The following is a 15,777-nucleotide window of genomic DNA, read 5'->3' on the forward strand; positions in this document are numbered from 1 at the left end:
TTTCAGAGGCAAGATCTGTGAACAGCTGGGGGATAGGGACGGACAGCGGGCACTGCGGTGTTGTGTGATTGACCCGGTAATTCCTGGCAACTCTGCGCACAGACCGAGGTAGGAACAATCGTGTGTGATTAAGTACTGCCTTGGAGGTCGAGGTCTGGGACTCCTACGCTGTACGCGAACGTCTTTCCAGAAGGGTTGCTTGACGGTACATGCCTGCTATAAGTCCTTTAGGAAATAGGTTGAAAAACTGGAAGAGAAGTTCAAGAACCAGGGATAAGGATAAACAGAAAATGATTAGATGTCGTGTTGTTGTACGGCCTGAATAACCAGGAGGAGTCCGCATACGCTGCTTGTTGGATTTAGGGAGTGCAGCGGTCAATCATGGCTAGATAAAATTCCGTAGATAAGGAAGAACAGAGAAACCCCCAACGGGATCCTTTAAGCTGTGTGCTCCCTGTACTTTTCCCTAGGATTAAACTCACTCACTTTCCTCTACGCAGCGGTGTTCCCCCCCTTGCCGTCCTGGCCTCGAGTCAAGTCCTGTACCTACAGGAGGGAGGCTGGAGACAGCTGACAGAGTGCAGGGTACTGGCTCAGATCAGCCCCTTAACAGCCCACCTGAACCGAGCTCTGTGACTAGTGCTGATACTGAAAAGATAGAGCTCTGCCAGCTTAAGAGAGAATCGGAACAATGCAAAAGGGAGGTTATAAATTCTCCCTTTCCTAAATCTAACACCATTATCCCCACTGGCACTTCCGTGTATCCTCTTAGGGAAGTTCCAATGTTATCAGGGGACAGAGGAGATGTAAACTCCCCACTTGCGAGTGGAGAGGTGAGAAATTTCAAAAGGGAAACGAAACCTTTAATGAAAGATCCTCTTGGATTAGCAGAACAGTTTGATCACTTCTTGCTCTTGGTCATCAATTCAGCTTATGAAATACTGGGATTTAATTTAACTGGGAACACCTTAGGAATAACGGAGGTAGAGGGATCAGGAATGATAGTTTCACTTTTTGAATTACTGCTGAATTAAAATGGGGAGATAAAATAGTCACAGGGCAGTTGTCTTGTGTGCCAGAAGCAGGGACCAATTCACTGGGGAGAGACTGAATAGTTAAAGGAGGACTGCAGTTGAGAACTTGTGAAACAGGTAGAAAGGTGTCAGTGAATCTGCTAAGAGCCGACGATGAAAAAAATAGATAAATGCAGAGGTATATAGATAAATAGGTATATAGGTAAATAGATAAATGCAGGGCAAGGAAGCCGGGGTGGACACACAATCCCTCCCTGAAAAAAATAACTGTCTGAGGAGGGAGTGAAGCTGTGAAGCAGCGACAAGATCCCATACCTTTAGAAAGGATAACGGGTCTAAAGCCTGTGATACAAACCTTGGTTAAGAATGGTCTTCTGGAACTCTGTCTGTCACCCTATTACACTCCAATTTTGCCAGCACAGAAGGCAGGTGGTACCTATGGGCTGGTACAAGATCTAAGAAAAATGAATGAAACAATTCCCAAGCGACGCCCCCTGGTTCCGAACCCCTATGCTTTAATGAGCCTGATCCCACAGGAACATGAAGGGTTTAGTGTGATCGACCTAGAAAATTGCTTTCTGGACCTGCTCTTGGGACTCAGGGAGTTGAGATCTTTTTGCCTTTGATTGAGAGGACCCCGAAATGGGATGCAAGCAGCAAAAAAGCTTCCTGCGGGATCCCGCCCCTTGTACAGATTGCTGTATTAGTCATTGTCACTGTCTGTCTTTGTAACTGGTCGATGTTTGTGTTGTAAAAACGTTACCTGTGGAATTCCAGTCCCTGCTTGAGGCAGCCTTGTCTTGCTGGGGGATGCTGGTCACGACTCTTGCCCGGGGAACTCGGTGTTCCCGTGCCCTGGGGAAGCAGGTGGACTCCATCACCCAGCCACACCCAGGGCATTTTCACCCGGTACCGAAGAGCGGCTGGGATAAGCAGCTGCTATGGGATGAAGGGGGTCCAAAGAAATTCTGGAAAAGACCATTCGGGGTCGTATTTTGGCTCAGTGGAGAAACGCCACCTATCAGCCGGGGGGAATGTGGGAATGGAATGCTGTTTCTGCAGTTGGAACGAACAAGAGGAGTCTTTTGTGGTCTGTGCTGCCATCTGTTGTCCTTTGTGGGTACTAACAGTTCTTTCTGGGTTTCTCTTCATTCCGACAAAGGGGGGTCTCTAATAGTGCCGTTAGGTAAACTTTCCATGTTGTGGCATGCTTAGTAGGTAGGTGAAGTAAGGAACAAGTAATTAACAAGTACAAAGGCTGCAGCTTTTGTATGATAGACTACAAAGCGTATTGAAAGGCTATTCTGTTTTGCCAGGAGGCTCTTAGCAAAAGAACAACAGACTTAGCAAGCAGCAGAGAAGCCAGGGCCTCCGCATGAGGTCGAACTGTCTCACTCTTGGCTCAAGAGGGATGCAAGAGATACTTCCCTCCATCCTCCTTCCAGCCTTCTCTCTGTCCTAGGACGAGCAGGTGTCCGGGAGTGGTGGCCTAGTGTTGAGTAAGCAAGGGTTGGAAGTCAATTAATTAGCAGTATACGCTTAGCTAGCAACACTTTACGTTTAGCCAGGATCTGTACGTTTAGTTGAGCGTCGGGAAGACTGTGAACCTGAAGTACTCAGCCAATGAGGAACCAGGGGAGGAAGAGAGAAGCGTCGGCTAATGGGGCTGAAAAGATGTCATCCTGTTTTCTGCGTGCCATTGCAATTGCAAATAAAATCTGCTTTATCAGAGATGCCGTGCTGATGAATTCTTGGGGTATTTCCAAGAGGAGCCTCGATTGAGAGCCCGGAAACATAGATGAAGTAAGAGGACCAGTTTTAACCACTGAGTGTTCTAATCACGAGAGTAAGCACGGGGTGTCTGTGGAAACTGGAGAACTGTCTTGTCTGATTCGTGGGCTTGGAAGGGAGTGGGACCAACTGTTTGGATGGATTAAGGAAGTGTAATTGTTAATGGTATATGGAAGCGTAACTGAGGGTATGTGGTAGTGTAATTGAGGGTCCGAATAGCGAAATAGTGTAAAAAGGCAAAAGGGTGAAAGGAAAGGTGAGTTTATGTGCGCTGGCCCAAGAGCAACCCCTGCAGAACGCTCGGAGTGAGAGAGCCAGGGCCGGACACTGCCACTGTAAACAGTGCTGCTCGCAAAAGGGGGGTGGGCAATGGAAGTGAGGATAGCCCTCATCTGCAGGGAGCTAAGGAAACCCAAAATCCAGTGTTAGCACTGCAAGCCTCCGGAAGGGAGGAGCTGAAACCGAAACGTAATGCTAGTCGGTTCTGTAATGATGAGAGTTTGGAAAATGAAGAAGGTTTGGGAAAGACACAGGCTGAGGAAGGCAAATCACTAGGAGCGAGGTGTAACAGGGATGTCAGGACCGAAGAGAGGCAAGCGATATGGGAAAACTGACTGAGGAACAGAGATATTGGACAAGCCTTGAATTAAGGAAAATAGGTCAGGTTAAAAGCTATTTATGTGCTTTCATGGGGTGCTGAATCGGCAGCTGCAGATGTGGCCTTGCGAAGCCAGCTTTTGGCTGCCCATAACCGATGCTTTTCTACAGGCTTAGATAATGAGTGCAGACAGCGGGTGTCCTGTTTCCCCAAGTGACATTGTTCAGGTACCCTATGTCTGGAATGCAGACAGCGGGCGAGGACAGTAAACCACAAATTAACAAAGAAGGAGCAGATAGGTGGAAGGAGTCGTAGCCGATGAGACGACCGGCCAAAGCCAGCCAAGGGTCCTCCAACCCGACCCAGCTCAAAGAGCACACAGTGAGGAAGACGACAGCCTTCATGAGAAAGACCACCAAACAACCACCGAGAGATACAACGCGTGTGCAGACTCCCACACTGGACAACCCTCTTTTACCTACTGTATCTGAATAAACTCTTTACTTTCTTATGTTTGTTCTTTTTGGCCTTTCTTGAGATCCGGAAAATGTAAAAACATCTAGTTTTCATGTGCATTCTAGGGGAAATATGTCTTTCTAAGCACGGGCTTTGTCACTCAGGAAAAGCCAAGCTATGAGTAGATTTGCCTTTCAAAATAGAAAAGCATCTTCTGCAATTCACTCAAACGCATCTCTGGGGTTTTGCCAATTAGGTCACATTTGAGCTCGCAATACAGAGAAGCAAGACTGACAAACAGTAGCCAGGCTTCTACTTGGGGTCTGCCTTTTGTCAGTGGAATTGCCCTCTATCTTAGGAAGTGGATAGATCAATCCCCCAGCAGAAGAAACTGGGCAGGGGAGGCAGCTGACCGGCAGGGCTGAGCAAGGACCTGCAGCTTAAACTGAGGGAAAAGAGGGAAACGGACAGAAAGTGGAAGCAGGGTTGTGTGGCCTGGGAAGAATAGAGGGACGTTGTCCACACGTGAAGAAATAAGACTGGGAAAGCCAAGGCACAGGTAGAGCTGAACTTGGCGAGGGACGTGAAAAATATCACCAAGGGGTTCTACAGGTACATAAGCAGGAGGAGACAGGCCAAGAAGAGTGTTCCCCCTCTGATAAATAAGAACGGACAGCTGGCTTCCTCAGACATGGGTAAAGCTGAGGTGCTCAAGAAGTGCTTTGCCTCGGTCTTCACGGGTGGTCCGGCTCCTCCCCATGTCTGCCAGGACCCTGAAGATCTAGGCGTGGGTGAGAGGCACGGGTTCCATCCCACTGTCGGAGACCTCCTCATGAAATTGAACATATATACGTCCACGGGACCGGATGATATCCATCCCAGGGTTCTGGAAGAGATGGCTGATGTGGTTGCCGAGCCGCTCTCCATCGTATTTGAAAAATGATGACTGTCTGGTGAAGTCCCCGGTGACAGGAAAAAGGGAAACCTTACTCCCATTGTTAAGAAAGGCAGAAAGGAAGACCCGGGCAACTACAGGCCGGTGAGCCTCACCTCTGTGCCTTGGAAGAGCATGCAGCACATCCTCCTAGAAGGAGGCACATACATGTTAAGGCACATATGAGAGGAAGAGGTGATTCGAGACAGCCAGCATGGCTTCACCAAGGGCAGTTCGTGCCTGACCAATCTGGTGGCTTCCTATGATGGAGTGACGGCTTCGGTGGACGGGGGAAGGGCAATGGATGTCATCTACCTGGACTTCTGCAAAGCCTTTGGTGTTGTCTTTCACCACATCCTTCTCTCTGAATTGGAGAGGCATGGATTTGAAGGCTGGAAGGTTTGATGGATTAAGAATTGGTTGGCTGGTCGCAGCCAAAGGGTTGTGATCAACGGGTCTGTGTCAGGGTGGAGGCTGGTCACAAGCGATGTCCCTCAGGGGTCGGTCTCGGGACCGGTGCTCTTCAACATGTTCATCAGTGACACAGACAGTGGCATGGAGTGCACCCTCAGCAAGCTTGCAGATGACACCAAGCTGAGTGGTGCAGTCGATACGTTGGAAGGAAGGGAAGCCATCCAGAGGGACCTAGACAGCCTGGAGAAGTGGGCTCATGACAACCTAATGAGGTTCATTAAGGCCAAATGGAAGGTGTTACGTTTGGGCTGGGGCAATCCCAGGTGTTTATGCAGACTGGGTGAAGAACCCCTTGAGAGCAGCCCTGTGGAGAAGGACTTGGGGGTCCTGGTGGACGAGCAGCTGGACATGAACCAGCAGTGTGCAGTCCTAAAGGGAGCCTATAAACAGGAGGGGAGTCAACTCTTGGAAAGGGTAGATAATAGCAGGACAAGGGGAAATGGTTTTAACTTGAAGGAGGGAAGATTTAGGTTGGATGCCAGAGGGAAGTTCTTCACTATGAGAGTGGTAAGGAGCTGGAACAGGCTGCCCAGAAGGGCTGTGGTTGCCCTGTCCATGCCTGGAGCTGTTCAAGGCCAGGTTGGATGGGGCCCTGGGCAGCCTGGTCCAGGATTCAGTGTGGAGGCTGGTGGCCCTGCCTGTGGTGGGGGAGTTGGAGATTCGTAATCCTTGAGGTCCCTTCCAACCCGGGCCGTTCTGTGGTTCTGTGATTCTGTGAATATCCAGAAACTGTATGGGCAGTCCCATACTTTAGCCACTGCCCACATGGTTTTCTGCTCCTCATGTCATAGTTTCCAATGCAGGCAGTGGGCGATGACTTCTGCTGATGTGTTTTCCAGTCATCTAACTTAAGCCAATGTGTTAGCTTCATCATTAGCCTGCCAGGTGACTGCAAGGCTTGATGTCTGGGGACACAGCCTTTCCTCATATGCGAGAAGCTCCAGGCCCCTACTCATCTCTGTGGCCATTCGCTGGACTCTCTCTAGAAGTTCCCTGTGTTTTTTTAACTGGGGAACCCAGAACTGGACTTACTACTCCCAATGTGGCCTCACCAGGGCAGAGTAGAGGAGGAGGACCACCTCCCTTGACCTGCTGGCCGGAGTCTTCCTAATGCACCCCAGGATACCATTGGCCTTCTTGGCCACAAGGGCACGCTGCTGGCTCACGGAAAATCTGTTACCTACCAGGAAATCTAGGTCCTTTTCTGCAGAGCTTAGGTCAGCCCGTAACCTGTACTCTATTCGGAGCCAAGACTAGCCTCTCAACAGAAAAAACTGTGAAACCGTTCTTACCAAATGTCCCCACTACACAGACACACCACCCTGCCGCAGCACCACCACCAGATACCCAAAGCCAGTATCTGGTGAATTTATCCACCGTCATAAAAGGGGTGGCCTGTTTGCCGTCCCCCAACACAATCTTTTCCTTCTGTGTTGTTTGTTTGTTTGTTTGTTTTGTCTCTAAGGCAAGAGGAAACTGCACTGCCACTCTATGGACGAGAGGCACTCTATGGACAAGAGAAACTCGCCTTAGTCACAAGGTAGACCGTGATTCTAAATGAGACCTTCTGAGCTCTCATGGATCTATGAACATCTATGAACATCTATGAACAGCATCTCCCCTGAACTGGGACACTCCCCAGGTACTACCAAATCCTATGCCTCTGTTCCGCAGGAGTAGCTGTCGAGATATTTTACCAGATCCACATATTTCTGTTTATTTCTGTCTGTAGGAGCATATGTGTTTTGTGTCTGTCCATACGTACATAGACTAACCAGAGAATTATAGAATCCTCAGAGCTGGAAGGAACTTTTACAGATCATCTAGTCCACCTCCCCTGCAATCAACTGGGATCACAGCTCAGTCTGCTTGCTCAGAGCCTGGCCTTGAAAGTCCGTCGTGATATACTTGAAGAAGTCAGTGATGTATCTGAAGATGATTCAAACTAATTCGGATCCAAAGCATTGATTCAGCACCAAGGAAATGACTTTGATGGCAATTCTCACAATTTAGCTGCTGGTGCTGTGAAAGTATTGGAAAAGGCTGCCAGTTCAGGTTTTCTCTCTTGTTGATGTGTGCAAATTCAGATTTCCCAGGCTGCATTTTAGTAGCAGTTAACCCATCTTTGCCAAGGGAACATTTCAGACCAATCGTTGCAACCTTGCCAAAGAGCTGTCATTGAAATAAGGCTAACGATCGCAATAGGCTAAGATACTAAACCAAATACGACCGAGATTGAGAAAAGCACAGAGGCAAGTAAGAGCCTGCCGTAGTTTGGTGTGTGTGCCTAATCTCCGGAGGATGCTGTACGAGCTGCACGTTTGTTGTAACTTCTGCGTGCGCGCGTGCTGATGAAATTCACAATTATCCTTCCAAACTCCAGCAGAGGGCGATATTTTCCTGCATATGAGCGCAACCCTTCCCAAACTCACCCGAGCAAATTGCCAACGTGCGGTCCGGAGGCGTTAGCGTTATTCAAACCGCTTTTGGAGAAGCAAACACTGTGATCCTAAGTCTTCTTTTAGGGCGCCATTAAGGATAAATTAGGCGTATTAGTATAAATTAGGTGTCGGCGACAGGTAAGAAAAACAAACGTGGGAAATGTTTTAGAAAGTGATTATTTAGAAAATTAAGTGACTTTCTCCCCATTAAAACCTTTATTTTGGAAGTCTCCTTAGGCACAGAGTCGATGCTGGAGGTCCAGCAGCAGCCGTTCCGTAATGGGAGCTCTCCTCATCTTTGGAGTTGAACAAAGATCACAGAAATGATGTTGTTCAGCCCAGGATGATGAGTAAAGCTGCAGAAGGTCTACCGGTCTGTAGACTGTAAACTGGAGACTGCTCTTTACTGGATGAGTAAAGCCGCAGAAGGTCTGCGCAAGGTTAAAAGAACTGCATAGGGAAGGGTGCGAGGCTCATGGCAATCAGCTAGTGCCTCAAGCTCCAGCATTTGCTTTCTCCTGCCTGTAGTTGCATAGTGTCTGCAACACTGCACAACCAGAGAAATTCTTTCATCCTCAAGCACGGCTTACACTATCTATGGCTCCCATTGCAATCCTGAAACGGAGCAAGCAATTACAAACTGCAAAGAGAAACAGTTCTGTGCACATCCACAGCTGTGTGTCAACAGCCACGCTTCCGTCTGGGAGCGTGCTGGCTTTGCAAAGGACTGCCAAGCACCTGATTCTGTGCAGAATTAAAGCAGACACCTCAGCGTGGACTCCGACTCTGCGCGCTTACCGGCTGCGTGCACCGGCCACCGGCCCAGCCCCCAGTCGGGATGAGGCGCTCATCACGACTGCAAAACACAGCACCGTAACAGCCACCGCAAAGAGAAGGAACTCCACCCAGTCACAGCCAGCACAAGCAGCCTGCGCGCACGCGCTGCCCGCCCTTCCGTTGCTCAGCCAGCTGCCGTCGGGGACCGGGTCCCGGCTCGCCGTGCCTGAGGCGTCTCGGAGTCCTGGGAACAGCCCTGGGCCGCTCCCTGCCGGGGGAAGCGGCTGCTCTTTCGGCCGCCCCTCAGAGCGGCCCTGGGCTCACTGTGCCGCCTGGAGCGGTGGGCGTCTCGTCCTCGTCCCTCGCAGCGGGGCACGGTCGTCTTGTTCTGAGGTACCCCGGTACCACAGGGCGCTGACAATGGCTTCTGCTTGGGAGAGGAAGTACTACTACTCCGATCTGGGGAAGAAAGTGGTGCTTCTCCCCAGCCTCCTTCTCCGTGAGGAGTTCAAAGACATTGGTTACCCCATGATTTTTGAGGGAGTGCTGCTCCTGGCCGATGTCTCAGGTGGGCTGGGCGTGGCGGAGCCCCCACAGACATGAGCCCATGGGACGCTCCAGGCCCTCGGGAGCTCTGCTGCGAGACAGGGTGGCCATCTTGTCACTGTGCAGGCCTCCTGCCGTGCTGCCCAAAGAGCGGGCAGCTTCTCCTGGGCCGTCAGCCATGGCTGTGACGAGCGCTGAGCTGGGGCCGGGGAAGGGGTGAGCTACCGGTGCACGCAGAGGCAGGCGTCCTGATTTGCGGCTGTCTTTCTGGCAGGTTTCACTGCCTTGGCAGAGAAGTGCATCCAGCAGAGCGGCCCAGAGAGAGGAGCTGAGGAGATGGTGCAAACCCTCAACGCCTACATGGGTGACATTCTGGAACGTAAGAGCCGTGCTGCTGGGCTGTCGGGCATCGAGCCCTGGGGCTCGCTCACTGTGGACAGAGCCGTGCTGGGCCGCCCGCTCCTGCCTGCCTGGAAGGGGCGAGGAGCCGCAGCCGGGCTGTCTTTGGTGGGGCCGGGTCAAGAGGTGGTGGGCACAAACTGAAAGGCGGGAGGCTTCGCTGGGCAGAAGGAGAGGCCTCTGCGGTGAGGTCGACTGAGCTGCGGCGCAGGTTGCCCAGGGAGGCGGGGGGGTATCCCCACCCAGAGGTCTTCACGAGGCCTGCAGATGTGGCCCCGGGCAAGCGGCTCCGGGTGTCTCCGCCTCAGCGGAGGGGTGCGCAGAGCTGGAGCAGATGCACTCCAGAGGTGCCCTCCTGCTTCCACCACGCTGTGCACCGCATCTCAAGGCGCTGCCTCCCTGCTAGCTGTGCGGCTTCCAGGGCTGTGGCTGCAGCGGCCCTGGGAGCAGGGCTTTCTGGAGCCGTGGCCTGGTCCTGCACCGCCACGGTGCTCCTCTCCAGGCGCAGTGGCTCTTCCCGTGGCTCCTGGATGAAGGTGTCCCTGTAACTCTGCTTTTCCTTCTCTTTGTCTGCAGAGGTGCTGGCTTTTGGAGGAGACATCCTGAAGTTTGCAGGTGTGTACGTAGGAGGAGGCAGAGTCGGTGTCCTGCTGATGCGCAGCGTCTCCCACGGAAGCCTCCTGGGTTCCACTCTGCTTTTTGCGGAGAGCAAAGGGGAACTGCTTTGCCTCCAGCTTTGAGCAGGGCTTCTCCCTGCAGGAGAAGTGGGGGGTGGGGGAGTGGGGGGGGCAGGGAGCCCCGTCTTTCAGTGCCGAGGGGCGCTCGCGGTGGGGAGTGTTGGCCTCACTGCTGTCCCCCACCACCCACCCTCTTGCTCTGCTGCCCTGGAGGTTGCTGTGGCTGGCCCAGCAGATGGGAGGGGTCCCTGAGGCCAGGCTTCCCCGGAGGTCCTTCAGGATGCCACCCTCCCACAGTCCCCTCTTCCTCGGCACGCCGGCCAGCTGCCTGCTGCTGTCCCTGCGGCTGGATGCAACTCAGGGAGAGTCAGCCCTCGGGAGAGCCTTCACCTGCCCCTTGCTTTCCCCAGGGGATGCCATGCTGGTGCTGTGGAGAGCAGCAGGGCCTCAGCTGCCTACGGCCATCAACCTGGCGCTGCAGTGCTGCAGGAAGGTCCAGAAGAAGTACGGCACTTATGACACGCACAGTGGTCTCAAGCTCCACCTGAAGATAGGTACGGGCACAGATGGCTCAGCTGTGCCACATGCACAGCCCCAGTACCCTCCAGAGCCAGTGGATAGCCTCCCCTGCCAGCATTTGCAGGGCAAGCAGGAGGCAGCGAGGGCGGGGGAGGCCGGGGCTCCTTCCCTGCCTGCCTGGCGTCAGCTGTAGCACAGGCCCCTCGCTCCCAGTGAGGGTCCCAGAGCACAGCCTGCTCCGTCCATGGGGGCCCCAACGTCTGACCCCGCTGGGAGGTAGAAACGCCCGTTTCTGGGACCTGTGGCGGTATGGGCCTGAGAAGGACGCACGAGGCCCTTCCCCTCCCTGGGCCTGTCTCTAGGCTGGGCGTCAGCTGAGCCTCTGTGCAGCTGGGGGCCGCCAAGTTCCAAAGGTTCCCTGTGTTCACGCCGCTGGTCTCTCTCTCCCCAGGGATCTCCGCCGGGATGCTCTCCTTCATGTCCGTCAGAGGCGGGGATCGTCAGTACTTCTTCGTCTGCAGCGGAGCCCTGGACGAAGTTGTCAAGGCCCAAAAGCTTTCGGCTGCCCATGAGGTAGTGCTGTCACAGACCTGCTGGGAGCTGTGTGATCAGCAGCGAATCAGGGCCAAGCCTCTTGCTGGCAAAGGGGCCGTGAAGGTGAGTGGATGGGGTGTCCTGGAGCCCTTTGGAAGACCCGCACCTGGGTGGGGAGGCGGCTGAGAGGCTGAACGTGGCCACAGCCGTAACCGTAAGCGTAGGCAGAGAGCCAAAGCTGTTGGCCTTGCACCTCAGCTGAAAGTCCAGAGAGGTGGGCTTGCCCTTCTCTGGGAAGTGAGAGTGGAGGGGCAAGCCCCGTGCCCTGGGGCTTCTGGGGAGGCCAGTGGCATTCCTTTCCTCCTGTGTGTCTTCAGGTTGTGGGAATGAGGCGCTTAGCTCGCCGAGAATGGAAAGATGCTGTAGTCCAGCTGAGCAGTGCCAGAGGGGAGAGGCATTTGAAAGGGACGGGTGAGTTCCTTGTCCTGTGACTGGCTGGAAAGGTGGGCCCTGCCTGCTTCACAGGCACGAACAGGAGCAAGCACAGGAGAATCTTTCCCTCGCCGTGTCCAGCTTCCCAAGGCCCTGTAGGCCTGCCCTGCCAGTGACGGCCTGCGTTTCCTTTCCTTAGGCCTCCGAAGGCCGACTCTTAGGATGTGCGATGATTCTGAACTGGCAGCGAGGCTGGAGAAGTACTTATCGACAGCTGTTCTCCGGAAGGTATGGCCACCACTGCTGGCGGCTGCGTGCAGGGAGGGCAGAAAACAGTGTGGAGCTCTTGGGAAAATGGGCAGCCAAAAGAAAGTGCAGTCTGAGGCGAGAGCCCGACGGAGGAAAAGAGATGCCAGGGCTGCTGTGGCCAGACGTGCCCAGAAGCTGTCCGTTTGTGCAGCTCCTCTGAGAGGCACGGCTGGTGAGAGGCAGACTTCCCTCTGTCTTTTGCACGGCTGTTGTTCTGGAGATTGCGCAGGCATGGGGGCGGGAGCCTCCGGGGGGCTCCGGGACAAGATCCCGCTCAGCAGCCTAGGGGAGGGCAAAGAGTCTTCCCTCGTGTCTGCACGTGTCACAGGACAGAGCAGCTTTGTGCCAGGACTCGGTACCTGGGAGGACTCCCCCATCCTCCAGTAGCACCTGGCATTGCCTGCACGCCTGCTCTCCCTCGGTGTCTGCTGTGGGCCCAGAGAAGCCCCTGGGAGAGCAGGCTGGCAAAGCTGTTGTGCTCTGCTCTTGCAGCTTCGTGAGGACGTGCCGCTGGAGCTGTGCTCTGAGCTACGGCCCGTCACCAGCCTCTTTGTCCAGCTGAAGTTTGCTGACAGGATCAACGCAATCGAGCTCAGCAGCAGCCTCGGTGACTGCAGCAACACGATTTCAGGCATCATCAGCCCTCACAAGGGTGAAATCAACAAAACTCTTCTGTTTGACAAAGTGAGTGCGTGACAGCCATCGCACCCCTGGGGTGCCTCTGCCTGTTTGGCAGCAGGGGAATGGGAAGCCGCTCTGCCCGGCTGCTGGGATCTGTGGGTTGACCTGAAGCTCCGCTGGTCTCCCCAGTGCCTGCGGTGGAATGCATCAGCTGCTGGCCATCGGTGTTGTAGAACAAGATGTATTGCACCTCTTCTTTGCAGGGCTGCACCTTCCTCTGCGTGTTTGGATTTCCTGGAGAAAAGCTGGCCCACGAGATCACCCACGCCTTGGAATGCGCTATGCAGATCTTCCACATGACCTCCATGGGCCTGAGAAAACTCCAGTGAGTGCACGTTATGGGGCGTGTGTGCTGCCTGGGACGGCACGAGGGGAATGATGAGCAAGAGACGTGCCCTCTGGCTTGTCCTCCTTCGCCCCTGGCAGGAAGGAGGCGGTGTCTCAGAGGTGGCAGGTTAGCCCACGGCAGCCAGGCACAGTCCCCCCAAGTGCCGCCTGCCAGTCACCGTGTCGGAGCGAGCCCTCACCAGGGCATGGAGCTCCTCGGTGCCAGAGGCAGGCTCCTCTGGGCGAGGGGGCCAGGAGCAAGGCCTGGGCCCGGTCCCTCGACCTCCAGTGGCTGCCATTGTGAGTGCTGTGCAGGCAGCAGCTGCTTGCCTCCCCGCTAAGGAGAAGAGCCTGTGGCCTGGTGCAGGTTGCAGCCATCAGGCCTCGGGGGAGGGCTCCAAACGGTCTTGCCTGTGCCCTACCTACGTCCCCTGCCACCGGGGCGTGTTGCGCCCCAAGCTCTCCAAGTCCCCAGGACCCATGCTGGTGCGTGTGGTCCCAGTGCTGAGGAGGGGGGGGAGAGGTGGGATGGGATGGAACGGGGCGAGCAGGACTGCAGCAGGGCTGCTGCTGAATCCACGCCACTCTCTCTGTGTGCCAGGCTAGTGTCTGTTGGGGTCAGCAGCGGGGCAGCGTTCTGCGGCTTCACTGGCCATCCCGAGAGGTTTGAACACACAGGTAGGGCTCCTTTGTCTTAGGAGTGTGAGGCTGGCATGGCTCTGCTTCAGTGCATCGGTGTGGACGAGGCGGCTGGGCTGAGGCAAGGACACGCTACAGCCTGCTGGGGCCTTGGGGCGGGAGGATGGGCTCAGAGACGTGTGGTTCCCTTTGGGTCCGCTTACCCTGCAGTTGGGTTGGCTTGTGCCAGGAGGGGAGGTTGCCCTTGGCCTTGAAGGTTTCCCAACTGCGCTGACGTATGCTCTTTCTCTGTGGCAGCCCTTGGCTTTAAGGTGAATTTGGCCGCCTGCATGATGGTGGCCTACCCGGGGGTGGTGTCCTGTGATGCAGAGACCTGCGCAGCCTCTCGCCTGCCCAGCTACTGCTTCAGAGCGTTACCAAAGAGAAACTTGAAAGGCGTTATCAGTCCCACCACTGTCTATCAATACGTGGGGACCACCGAGAAGCAGTAAGTGTTCTCTGAGCTGTGCACGTGAGGGGAGAGGGGCCTCAGGGGTACGACCTTGGCCGAGCAGAGGGCTCGAGTTCTGCAGCGAGACCAGGCTGCTCTCCCACAGACCTCCCTTGCCTGTGGCTGAGAAAATCGGAAGCCCTGGTGTGGGTCTGCTTTCTGCCTCTGTGCCCTTGTGCCTCTTGCTGCTAAGAGTGTGGAAATGATGGCACCGGGATGGGGAAGGCTGGCCTGTCTTTGGACACACAGGGTAGCCTTGCGTTCTTTGTCCGAGCGGCTTCTTCAGTACAGCCTGGCTTCTTTCCTCATCTTGAATTTCTTTGGTTGTTGCCTCCGGCAAGGGACTTTTGTTAGCTTCGGCTGTCGTGCTGTGGCTGCTGGGCTTCCTTATGCTCGAGGCTGTGCTGGTGTGTCACCTTGAGCTTTGGCCAGGGGAACATGCTCGGAGTAAGGATGCTGCTTGAGAGGGGGGTCTCCACTCCTCCACAAGCAGGCTCTGCGTGCTCCGGCTTCTGACCCATTAGGCGACTCCTGTTTGCTCTTCTCCCCCTTCTAGACAACGTGACGTGGGCGTTGCCGAGGAGAGGTCACCCTATGGTCCCTTGCTGGGTAGGTGGAGAACTCATCCGAAGCCCACTTGCTTCCCTTTGCCCAGTGCTGGGGGCTCTGCTGTGGGCTGCCCCTGGCACACAGCTGAGCGCCACGCAGCTGCTTCCTCGCTCCCTCCCTCCCTCCCTTCCTCCCTCTCTCTCTGCTGCGGGATGGGGGAGAGAAAGTGGAGGGGCTCCCCGCTTTTCAGCACGCTGCAGCAGCTCATTTCCTTGTGGGTCTGCACAGGTCGGGAGGCAGAGATTGACCGCTTTGAATGCTGCTTGGAGGCCTATGAGCATTTGGAAGAACCACACGTCCTGGCATTTGTGGGCATTCCAGGCTCTGGAAAGAGCCACTTACTTGCCGAGCTGGCCATTTTAGGCCGGGCTGCTGGGCACAGGTAAGCACTGTGGAGCTGTCGCTTTGGCACCCCTCCGCCACCCATCCCCTGGCGTTTGCAGAACGCAGTTCGGGTGCTGCTGTGCCCAGCCCTTGCACTGCAGCCTCCCAAAAAAGCCTGCTGTGGACCCAGCCAAACAGTACCCACCTCCTCAGAGAGTTTCCAGCTGGCTCTGTGAGCCACTGTTCTCCTCCTTTGTCCCTGGGCCGAGCACAAAGAGACGGAAAGAGCTCCAGCTGAGGAGCTGAGAGGAAGCAAGGTGGCCCACCTCAGAAGCGCTGCTTGCCCTCTGGCTGTTTTCCAGAAGGAGCACTGGGGCAGAAAAGCCTTGCTGTGGGCCAGGCGGCAGACACAGACCCGCCACCTGCTGAGGCCTTCCTTCTTAACCCAATGAGTGCCTCTGCAGGGGGTGCATAGTGCAAGCCGGGCTGGGGCTGCGGAGGCGCAGGGGCCGCGGCCAGCCCTCCCAGGTGACCGGCCTGCAGCCGCCCACGGGGACTCTTTCTTATACGACGAGTGGAAAGCTCGGTCCTCTCCACGACGCACTTGGAGAGTCCCGCTTTCCTCTGCAGAAAGGACCAGGCGGCTCACCTATAAAACACTGCTGTCCAGGCAGGCTGGAGCTACCGGGAGGCAATTCTGGATCTCAGCGCCTTCTGCTTTTGCACCGCAGGGTCAACACTGTGGAACTGGCAGAGGAGAACTTGCAGCAGCCCTTCTCTGCCATC

General features: G+C 55.0%; 1 protein-coding gene and 1 long non-coding RNA gene across 2 annotated transcripts; both read left to right on the forward strand.

The window, feature by feature from the left end:
• The first annotated feature begins 8,813 nt into the window (after positions 1-8,813).
• Positions 8,814-13,645, forward strand: LOC121108496 (adenylate cyclase type 10-like). The gene is made up of 10 exons (XM_040656206.1): positions 8,814-9,073; positions 9,326-9,430; positions 10,027-10,065; positions 10,538-10,681; positions 11,098-11,303; positions 11,558-11,651; positions 11,812-11,900; positions 12,414-12,605; positions 12,806-12,927; positions 13,531-13,645. Exons 1-10 carry the CDS (start codon positions 8,926-8,928, stop codon positions 13,625-13,627), a joined length of 1,236 nt encoding a protein of 411 aa, XP_040512140.1. The 5' UTR covers positions 8,814-8,925; the 3' UTR covers positions 13,628-13,645.
• Positions 13,646-13,930: 285 nt separating this feature from the next.
• On the forward strand, positions 13,931-14,983 carry LOC121108585. Its single transcript, XR_005843214.2, has 3 exons — positions 13,931-14,055; positions 14,615-14,667; positions 14,896-14,983. It is a non-coding gene; the product is annotated as an uncharacterized LOC121108585 (long non-coding RNA).
• Positions 14,984-15,777: the final 794 nt, after the last annotated feature.

This window comes from Gallus gallus, chromosome Z (assembly GCF_016699485.2).
Source record: "Gallus gallus isolate bGalGal1 chromosome Z, bGalGal1.mat.broiler.GRCg7b, whole genome shotgun sequence".
Lineage (NCBI taxonomy): Eukaryota > Metazoa > Chordata > Aves > Galliformes > Phasianidae > Gallus > Gallus gallus.

Bases quoted from the DNA above. Each gene is read 5' to 3' on its own strand.
- LOC121108496 (XM_040656206.1), top strand. From the start codon at position 8,926: ATGGCTTCTGCTTGGGAGAGGAAGTACTACTACTCCGATCTGGGGAAG. The intron at 11,304-11,557 runs GTGAGTGGATGG...GTGTGTCTTCAG, and splicing joins CTGGCAAAGGGGCCGTGAAG to GTTGTGGGAATGAGGCGCTT. The intron at 12,928-13,530 runs GTGAGTGCACGT...TCTGTGTGCCAG, and splicing joins ATGGGCCTGAGAAAACTCCA to GCTAGTGTCTGTTGGGGTCA.